The sequence below is a fragment of the Vitis vinifera genome, chromosome 17 (assembly GCF_030704535.1).
Source record: "Vitis vinifera cultivar Pinot Noir 40024 chromosome 17, ASM3070453v1".
Lineage (NCBI taxonomy): Eukaryota > Viridiplantae > Streptophyta > Magnoliopsida > Vitales > Vitaceae > Vitis > Vitis vinifera.
Window position 1 is genome coordinate 11,918,459 of NC_081821.1, and position 11,389 is coordinate 11,929,847.

Here is an 11,389-nt window from a genome sequence, read left to right on the forward strand (position 1 = left end):
TAGAAAGTTAGTTTAAGAGAGGTTTAGGTTACTTAAGACAGTCTAAAACCATCACAAGTAGAAAAACTACTTTTGCGAAACTTCAAGAAAGCTCCTCATTAAGGAATCATCCTCAAAGCAAGTCTCTAAGTGCATTACTTGTAATAGATATGGGTGTGCTACTAACATGCTCTCTTACTTGAAAAATTAAACCTAAATTCCACTTATATATTTTTAAGATAATTTGAACATATAATATTATAGTGAATAATATTTTTTAGATTGAACCAACACCTTCCTAATAGATTAATGCATGTGAAGACTTCATATAGAAAATTAATTGTAAAATTGTCAAACATATTTCCTAATAGATTGAACCAACATCTTCCTAATAGATTACAAAGTTCAATGATTTTATAAAGGAAACTAATTGTATAATTGTCAAAACTATCTTTTCCTAAAAGAAGATTTCACAATAGTATATTTCATTTGTTATAATAGAAAGCTCTCTTACATGAATATATCCTATTAGGAAATTACCAATGACTTTTCAATTGACTCACATTAGAATCTAAGACACTTTTCAACAATAAGAAACTTAGTCTTCCTACAAACATAAGAATGAAAGAAAAATATAAATCAAGGAATTTGGGAAAAGTTACATGATAGATTAACTGGAGTCCATATTGTTGTATTGTGAAAGCGATGGAAATCATAGCCTAGGACAAGGAATTAGAAAATGAATGATTGTGGCAGTGATGACTAGAGTGAAACTTCAGTGTTCATTGTCTATAAATTTCTCTTTATTTAAGAGTTCAATTTTTGTTAATTTTTTTTCTATTTTCTTTACTTCTATAACAAGTAGTTGGATGTCATGTGCATTGCATGTGGGGTGCATGTGAGGGACAAGTGTTAGTTTAAGTATTTGATCATTTGCTAATATCTCATTTACTTCAAATTCATTATATTTAATCACATTAGAATTTATTAATATACAAAAATAATTTCCTTATTTCAAAGCTAGATCAATTATTTCTTTGAAGTTAGATCAATTTAGAATTTAAGATGAATTCCAATTCCATTACTAAGGCATTGCTAGCAAAACCAACATACATAGGCTTCAGGCCATATGCATGGATTTTGAATTATATTTTGTTTTTTAAATCTCCTTCTACAATGGATATTTTAACTCCCATTTCTTTAGCAAACCTTAAGCATTTCTGAATAGATTTGGATTTCATTAACAAATTATTTATGAAAATTATGAAGTTTAATATTGATTGTGAAAAAAAATATTTTTATTCTTATCTAATCATTTTTTTCTTTTAAAGGAATTTTAGTTTTTTTTTAACAAAAGATTGATATTAATGGCAAATCTAACATCTTCAAGAATATCCACCACCCTAAATCACACATGTTAAAAGACCATGTAATTGAAGTAGAAGATTTTGGGTTGGTTACTTCGAAAAAAAACCTAGACAAAAATGATAGTGAGCCAGTTCATATGATATTGCACATCCTTTAGATAAATAATATGTAATGGTCAGTCATTATAGATTTGTAAACTCAAGAGTCTAAAATAGAATCATAAGGCTTATTTGATAACTATTTTTGACAGGATTTTTCTATTTTCCAAAACAAAAATTAGGAAAATACATTTGGCAACCAAAAATTATTTCTTATTTTCTATTTTTAAAAACAAAAAATATGGTATTTTTATATAACATCTTTTAGTGTTTTCTACTGTTTTTACTTGTTTTCTAAAGGTTGTTTTAAAAAATAATCATGCAAACATGTAGAATGATTAAAAATAAAACACTAGACATGAAAATTATTTTCAAAGCATATTTAAAAATATTAAAAACAAGTTCAAAACATTTTAGGCTTCCAAACAAAATTTTGTTCTACAGAACATTAGAGAATAGTTTTCGAAAACTATTCTCAAATTTTCAAAGCATATATATATATAATAAAGTGAAAGAAGAAGAAAACGAGAAAAGAAAAAATAGAATTACTCAAGAAAAAACTGAATGAATATTTCATAAGAGGTCTCCCTTTTATAAGAAGTCACAAAAAGATTTACCATATGTGGCAACATTCAATAATATATATTATTTTATATAACTCAAAATTTTCCTATCATAAAAGAAAAATGTCTTAATGAAAATTGACATATAAAATAAAATTATCAATCATATGACCAAGTCATATGTTTCACATGTATCCACAACAAATTATGCAATCAAAATTTTCAAAAATGTCTTTAGAAAATTCAATCATATATCAAATTTATAATTCATACATATTTGTACAAGTTTTCATATAGTTCAAATATATCAAAACAAAAATTTTATTTTTCATCAGGCATGATATTAAAATATGCATATCAGAATTAAAAAGATTTTCTTACATTAATGTGATAAAATCAAAATAATATTATTGTATTAACATCAAATTTTCAAAAATTATAAAATATATTAACATAGATATTTATGTACAAAATCTTATAAAATGTTGCATATTTCTAAGATATACCATAGTAATGCATATTCTTAATATTATAATATTCAAAATGAAATCTTTACATATTTGAATAAGCATTTTCTAGATTCAAATAAGGAAAAACAAATATGGTAATATGTATCTAAAAGGAGACTAGATTTTAAAGTCTCTCCATATAAATATAATATTTATGTCCATATTTATTATAAACAAGATCCATAGAAAGGAAAATCACAACATAATAAATGATGTGTTAGGAAACTAATTTTTTCATATAGTTTCCAATATTTTCAACACATAATTTCAGTATTAAATTTTCAATACATAATTTCAAACATTTTTGACATGAGAGGAATTCTTATGCATGCTTCTTAAAATATTTAAAAATTAAAATTCTATACAACCAAATAAAAAGATATTATCTCGAATTTTTAGAATAGAAGTATATATGTAATCCAAAAATCTCAACTTTTTATAGAAATAACAAGCATATTTTACTCTATATTATATCATATAGAAATATTATTGTGTATTAAACAACCAGAATATAAAATATTACAAAATATCACCACTAACACAAGAATATTAAATGTATAAACATTACACCTTCATGCAACCTAAAATTTCACTTTTATTTGCAAATATTTCTACCAATGACTCTAAATAACTTTTAGTTATAAGAGATCAAAAACAATTATCAATCACTTCCCTATTTTGTATACCTTGATATATAAAATATTGATCTTTTGATATTATATAAATATTATTTACATACTTGTTCTCATAGTTTCAAACTATAATATATTTTAATTATAATTTTTTGTTACATGAATTTCATAAAGTTATACAAAATTGTTAGTTAATAATTTTGTTCTCTATAGTTTCTAGCTATAAGAAAATTCATATTAACAACTTTGGTATATCTTTTTATTAGTACAAAGAATATTAATCTTCTCATTTTCATAAATTCGGGTTATGAATAATAATAATTATATAGTTTCTGACTATATAATATAAATTTATAATAAAATATTTTTCATATAACTTCTGGCTATATTAGTTTTAATAATTATTCATTTATTAACTTTTTCTACATAACTTTGGGTTATGAATAATTAAAATTTGAATAATATTGTAATAAAATTAAACAATTGATAATTATGTTATAATATAACTTCTGGTTATACAAAAATTAAAATTAAAAATGGTCTTTTGAATATATAAGAGAATTAGAAATTGTATGTATAACTTCTATCTATGAAATAATTAACAATAGAGATTATTTCCATAACTTCTAGTTATAAAAATTTGTTTATATAACTTTTTGCTATTATAAAATTAAATCATCAATGATTACAAGCTTCTAACTTGATTATATAAAATATGACTTACATGACTTCAAACTATGATTTAATGATCAATAAAAATTGTTTTCATAACTTTTGGTTATAAAAAAAAAAAATTATATAGCTTATGGCTATTATTGAAAAATATCTACGAACACATGTGATTTTTGGCTCATTCACCCTTTAATTATTAGTTTTTATTATTTTGTAAAATATTTTATTTTTATTTTTATTTTTATTTATTTATTTATTTATTTATTTATTATTATTATTATTATTATTATTATTCTATTTTATTATATTATATTATATTATATTATATTATATTTATCTCTCTCCTCTCTCCTCTCTCTTCCTTTGTCTCCTTATCCTACCTACCCTCACCTACCTCCAAACCACTGCCCATGCCCCCCACCACCCCCCTTCCCCCCTCCTCCCTCCCCTCTCCCTTTTTTTTTTTTTATTTTTATTTATTTATTTATTTTTTTTATTCCCCCCCCCCCCCCCCCAAGGCAACTCTTCTCCATCCGCCTCTCATTTCTTTTCCATTTTCTTTTCTCCCTGCAACCCCTCCCAACACCCAGATACGGTTAGCCGGCTGCCCAGCTCCCAATCTATCTTGTTTTTTTTTCTTTTTTCCTTTCCTTCCCTTTCTGTTCTGCTTGTCAACACACAGTTGGTGGCTGACCTCTTTTTTTTTTTTCTCCGCCCCAACACCCATCCCCGACGACCTTCCCTCCATCCCCATTTTCTTCTTCCAATTTTTTTTATCTTCCTTTTTATTTTATTTTTGTTTCCTAAAAACCCGTGAACCCTCACTGTCACCAGTAGAATCATCGGCCAACCACTGTTAGCCGGCGACCCCCTCCCATTCTCTCTCATTCCCTTACTTTCCCATCACACCCATTTTCTATTATTATTATTATTATTATTACTATTTTTTCTTTATTTTTCTTGATTTGATTTTAATAGTAATTGTTGTTGAAATTGGGCTTGGCCATTTATGTTTATTTGTGGGCTTTATGTTTGGGCTTTGTTAATTAGTATAGAATTTAGGTTAATTTGTTATTGGTAAATTAATATGAAATTTGGGATAATTTATTGTAGGTGAATTAATTTAGAATTGGCTAATTTGGATTAGATTAATTGATTATTTATATGGTTGTGTTCATTTTAATTATTTAATTTGGACAAGATATAATATTATGGTATATTATGGATGTGGGTTTGTATATTAAATTGGGTTGATTTTGGTTGTGGATTTAGGTTTCCGTATTAAATTGGACTTGGATGATGGGATATTAAATTTAGCCCTAATGGGATTTATTTTAATTTATCATGTTTTGGGTTTGATTAACCGAGCATATATTTTGGCTATTGATTTAGAAATTTTAAATTAGGGTTTGTAACATGTGAGATATTTTTGTTGGATTATATTTGTTCACTTGAGCCCATTTTTAATTGGTGAAATTTATTGGACTAATTTGAAGTTTGGATTTTGGCTTGAATATTTGTTTTGGACTTTGTACATTTCTTGATATTTACATTTGAGCTATTTTTGTTTTTTTGCATGGGCTCATTCTGCAATTCTGTTGGCGGAATATGGATTTATGTCACGTGGAACATGGAATTTCATGGAAGAAAGTGAGACTCGAAAAGTTGTAGGAAGACATTGAACTTGTAAGCTTGTTTAGGTACATATTTGATTTCCCACTTATATTTGGTTTTATTTCTATTAATTTCTGTAAATATTTATTTGTGTATATTTACTTGTTATGTTTAGAATTGAATATCAAGTAAATCAGAAATTTTGTTTAAATAAGATGAATAATTCAGTAAATATGTTTTAATAAAATAATAATTTTAAAATATTCTTTTTAATAAAAGAAATTTTTTTATTAATAAAAATTCAGAAAAATGCTTTTATAAAAATCCAAAAAAAAAAAATTGTTTTTAATAGAATTTGAAATTTTGTTTTTAATAATAATTGTCCAAAAATTTCTTTGTTTAATAAAAATTGTCCAAAAATTGTTTTGTAGATAAAGTTGTCCCAAAAATTAATTTTTAATTAAAAATTCTTTTGCAAATAAAGTTATATTTTTTTTTAATAATTTGTATAAGTCACTTTTCTTAAATGAAAACAAATTGAAATAATTTTATAAATAAATTTGTAAAAATTCATTTTTTTTTCATAAAAGCAAGTAAAAATAATTTTTGTTGTCAAATTAAAATTTTGTAATAAATTCTTTTGATACAATAAGTGTAAATAACTTTTTTTGAAAATTGAATACAAATGAAATTGAGAAAATAAATTAACTTTTTTTTTATAAACAAATAAATTGAAATCATTAATTCAAAATCATTTTTAATAAAGTCCTTTGAAATTTCTTGAAAACTAATTTTTTTTAATATCTTTTTTTATTTAGTTCAATAAATCATTCTACATAATTCTCTGATTATTTATTTTGTATATTCTTGTAATTAGATTTCATCATTAGTTTTCTTAGTATCCATAATTAATTAATTAATTGTCATAATTCCCTTAATTTGTTTAATATAGGTCATACGTATATGGGTTTAGAAGGGTACTAGAGCTCACCACCGTACCTTTCTAATAGGTATCTTGACCCTCGAACTCAGACTCAGTTTTTCACAGACCTGTTTTTCTTTCAGAAGTCACACTTAGAGTTTTTCTTTCTTATTTTGTTTTTCCCTTTAAAAATAAGTGGTGATTCCAAGTTTTTTTTTTTTTTTTTCTAAAAAATCATATTTTTCAACAAATAAATAAAAAACCGAGTTTCGTCATCGAGTGGGAACGCATCAAGCAAAATACAGGGTCTACACTTCTAAAATAAAAATATAATTTAAAATAAGAAAATAATAAACAAGTGCAATATAATATTGACCTATATAAAATATAAGAATATATAACAATATAGCATAGAGTATTATTATTATTACGTAATATCATAAAAGAAATATTATTATCCATTCTAATCATAGATCTCATAACATTGCATATAAAATTTTCACTTTTCTTAATCAAACGTATTTTCAAAAAGGGAAAAAATAAAATGAAAAATAAAAAACTTTTTCCAAACTAAACACAACCTAATAATTAAAATTAATTTTCAAATATTAAAACATTGATATTTTTTTACCTATCTAAAATTACTAGAATAAATTTGATGTCCGTTCAATTTATACCTTCAAGAAATAGTATTACGGTAAGCAATATTATATAATATTACACTTTCAAATTATCTTTAAAATATAATTTTTTGTTATAAGTGGCAATCCAAAATATTACCTTTGTGTACCATTAATAAAAGTAGTTTTCTCAGTTAATTTAGAATCAAAATTGTTTTGACTTCCTTAATTCTTTTTAAATTAATTCAACTTCAAATAAAAGGAATTATTTTTTTATATTAGTAAATTTTAATATAATCAAATATAATAAATTCAAACAAAAAGAGGCATTAACATATGATTTAATACTTAAACCTAAAGCTTACACACTAATATATATACCATTTGTATGTGTGATCAATGATAAACATATATATTAAAATTTGTACTATTTAAAGTAATAAAATTAATATTAAAATTTTGAAGTTTACTAAAAAAATCACAAAATAAAAATTAATATTTAGAAAGAACACAAATAACTTTTGTTATCCAATTTCCAATGAAAACTTCAATTTTTGTTATATTTATTAACTAAAAAACATAAAAGAATCCAATAAAAATGCGGTTTATAAGAAAAAGAAAATAAAAAAGATATTTATAGGATGATAGATTTTAAACAATACATATAATTTAGTTTTATTTTTAGTTTATTTTACATTTTAGTATTCATAAAACAATGAATTTTTAATAGAAGCAAACATTTTATATCATTTTAATTTATTTTTATTTATATATTCATTTTTATTTATATTATTGATGATATTTTTATTAAATTATAATACTAAGAAATAGGAAAATAAAATATTATAATAAGCATTGAATTGCTAAATCCACTTTCGGATCATGAAAATTCTTTTCACTTGGATAATAAAATTTGTTAAACAGACATTGGATTGTGAAATTTGAATTGATCATAAGTTTTTTTCCTTTAAAAACAAAGTATATTTAAATGAGACCCTAATTTGTTTCAAAATTTTGTAATAAAAATAAATAAATAAATAAATAAACTTAGAACACTGCATATAGAGAAGAATAGGGATTAATGGAAAAATGGTGCATGATTTGAAGACTTGGATGGAAAAGTGGAAGATATAGTCAAAGTAAAAGTAAACGCCGGGTCCATTGGTTTGTTATATCTTGTTTTTATTTAATTTTGTTTCAGTGGGTGGGTAGTGACTGATGTTACCAAGCAAGCACCAGGCAATTCCCATGACTTGGACTTGAAATTCATTGGGTTCTACCCATCAATGGCTTAAGATCTTAGGGAGAGATTGGACGATTAGGATGGATTTCATTTTTCAACCATTTGGGTGACTTCCATTCATTTCTATCACTCATGTCTTAAACATAAGATGATAAGGTTTGCCCGATGAAAAGACTAATAATTGAAAATTAAAATAAAATTATTATAAATTATATACGAATATTAAGAAGAAAAAAAAGAAAAATCTTAAGACAAAATTTTATAATATCTTTAACAAAATTGGATCTCAAAGTAACAAATTCACAAGAAAATTTTCTTTCTTGACTAAAAAATAAATATATCATCCAAGAAAAAAAAATTATTATTATTTCTAACTTAGTTTTGGCATGGTGCTACAAGCAAAGCAAAGGAAAAGAAAAATGGAGTCAGGTCGTGATTTCTAAGAAAAGAAGACGTGTGAATGGTGGCATCTCACCGTCTGACAACGGTGACCGTGAGGTGATCGGACGGCTGAGGACAACGAAAAGACCTGCGTAAAAATCGTGGGAGTTGGACTAATCGGGAGCCGGAACCGTTCCAGGGGTTTGGACTTGTAGACTTTCTTGGAAGATTAGTGGGTATTTTTTGAGTTTATTTCTCTATGCTTTTCCTTTTCAAGACAGAGGAGTGAAGGCGACCTACTTTATTTATGAAAAATAAATATTTGTTTTCTCCAAAATCTTTAAATTTATAATCAAATAAGCCAGCCTGTGCAAACCAATAAGACGAATGTAAAAGATTTTTGGAATGAAATTGCGACATCATAGCTTGACTTGGAAAATGAAGTCAAGAGGGCAGTTTTGGGAATCAAACAAACCGGCTGGAGAAAATAAAGAAAACTACATGGCATGGGGCCACCACCCCAATATTTTCCACACGGACTTGCGCGTTGCAAATACAACCAGTCTACCACCCAACAGTTTTTAAGCTCCATGCGCCTACCTCCACCACCACCACTGCAAGCCGCTGCTCAATGGCCTCCATTTCATTTTCCGGCGAATCCCTCATCTCTCTGCTAACTCTTTTCTCTCTCCTTTTTCTCACCCACGCCACCCTCCATCTCCACCCCTCCGATTATGACGCCCTCCTCCTCATCCAAAAACACTTGGGCATCAACGGTCAACGCCGCTCCTCCCCCAACCCATGCAACACCCCCGGAGTATTTTGCGAGAGGAGAGTCTCTGACAACGCCACAGTGCTCAGAGTCACCCGTCTGGTTTTCAAATCCCAACGTCTCTCAGGTTTCCTATCTCCCCAAATCGGACGCCTCTCCCAGCTCAAAGAGCTCTCCCTCCCGGACAACTATCTCCTTGACCGGATCCCATCCCAAATTGTTGACTGCCGGAAACTGGAAATCCTTGACCTCCGGAACAACCGATTCTCCGGCGAAATTCCGCCGGAATTGTCCTCCCTGGTGCGCCTCCGTATCCTGGATCTCTCTTCCAATAAGTTTTCCGGGAACTTGAATTTCTTGAGGTTTTTTCCCAACCTGGAGAAGCTCTCTCTGGCTGAAAACCTGTTTTCCGGGAAAGTACCGGTGTCTGTACGCTCGTTTCGCAATCTTAGAGTCTTCAACCTTTCCGGGAACAGCTTTCTGGAAGGCCCAGTGCCGGGGATGAGGGAGGTGGAGGTGGAGTCCCTAGCGTCTGCACTTCCGAGACGATACGTCTTTGCTGAGAATTTAACAAGGGGAAGTAGCAATCATTCAGCAGTTGCACCAAGTGGAAGTTCAGGGTATTATGGAGAAGCACCAGCTCCTTCTCCTTCTGCACCACCTCATAAGCATCGGAAAAACAAGAAGCTGAGCGCATGGATTCTCGGATTCATCGCTGGAGCAGTTGCTGGGTGCATATCTGGGTTGGTGTTCTCCGTGCTTTTTAAAGCACTCCTGGTGTTGGTGAGAGGTGGTGGAAAGGAGTCAGGGCCGGCAATCTTCAGTCCGTTGATCAAAAAGGCGGAGGACTTGGCTTTCTTGGAGAAAGACGATGGATTGGCATCACTGGAGATCATAGGCAAAGGTGGATGTGGAGAGGTGTACAGAGCTGAGTTACCAGGTGGGAAACTGATTGCTATAAAGAAGATTGTTCAACCTCCAAAGGATGCAGCAGAACTGGCTGAGGAAGACAGTAAGCTCTTGAACAAGAAGATGCGCCAAATTCGGTCGGAGATTCAAACTGTTGGGAATATTAGGCATCGAAACCTTCTTCCTTTGCTGGCACATGTGTCCCGGCCTAACTGCCATTACCTGGTATATGAGTTCATGAAGAATGGCAGCTTACAGGACATGTTAACTCAAGTTTCAGAGGGGACTAGAGAACTGGACTGGCTGGCTCGTCACAGGGTCGCACTAGGGGTGGCTGCAGGGCTTGAATACCTCCATATGAGCCACAGCCCCCGCATCATTCATAGAGACCTCAAACCTGGAAACATCCTTCTCGATGATGACATGGAAGCACGAATTGCAGATTTTGGACTCGCAAAAGCAGTCCCAGATGCTAACACCCATGTCACAACTTCTAATGTGGCCGGAACTGTGGGATACATTGCGCCCGAGTATCACCAGACACTCAAGTTTACAGACAAGTGCGACATATACAGCTTTGGGGTTTTGCTTGGGGTTCTGGTGGTAGGAAAGCTTCCATCTGATGACTTTTTCCAGCACACAGCTGAGATGAGCTTGGTGAAGTGGATGGCTAATATAAGGACTTCAGACGATCCCAGCAGAGCCATTGATAGAAAGCTGATGGGAAATGGATTTGAAGAGCAGATGCTGCTGGTTCTAAAGATAGCTTGCTTCTGCACTGTTGATGATGCAAAGATAAGGCCTAACAGTAAGGACGTTAGGACCATGTTGTCTCAGATCAAACATTAGGGATGCAAGGGAACGTTGCTATATATAACTATCTATATGTGCCACTTGTATGTAAGAATAATGATGCGTGTCATCGAAAGTGTCTGTTTAAGTAGAACAAATTTGCATCTAAGATGTAAATTTAGCATCAAACTAGTACTAGTTTTGTCATGTATGTCATCTATTGAATGTTGTTCTCACTCAATGTAGCATAACAAGAGTGTGTTCCATGAAAACATCTTTCAAATATGGAATAAAGGACATCCACAAATTAGGTAA

At 29.4% G+C, this 11,389-nt stretch overlaps 1 protein-coding gene across 1 annotated transcript; it reads left to right on the forward strand.

Moving 5' to 3' along the window:
- The first annotated feature begins 8,126 nt into the window (after positions 1–8,126).
- Positions 8,127–11,389, forward strand: LOC100248492 (leucine-rich repeat receptor-like serine/threonine/tyrosine-protein kinase SOBIR1). The gene has a single exon (XM_002276089.5). It carries the CDS (start codon positions 9,233–9,235, stop codon positions 11,129–11,131), a length of 1,899 nt encoding a protein of 632 aa, XP_002276125.1. The 5' UTR covers positions 8,127–9,232; the 3' UTR covers positions 11,132–11,389.

Coding starts and splice junctions, on each gene's coding strand:
- LOC100248492 (XM_002276089.5), top strand. CDS start 9,233: ATGGCCTCCATTTCATTTTCCGGCGAATCCCTCATCTCTCTGCTAACT.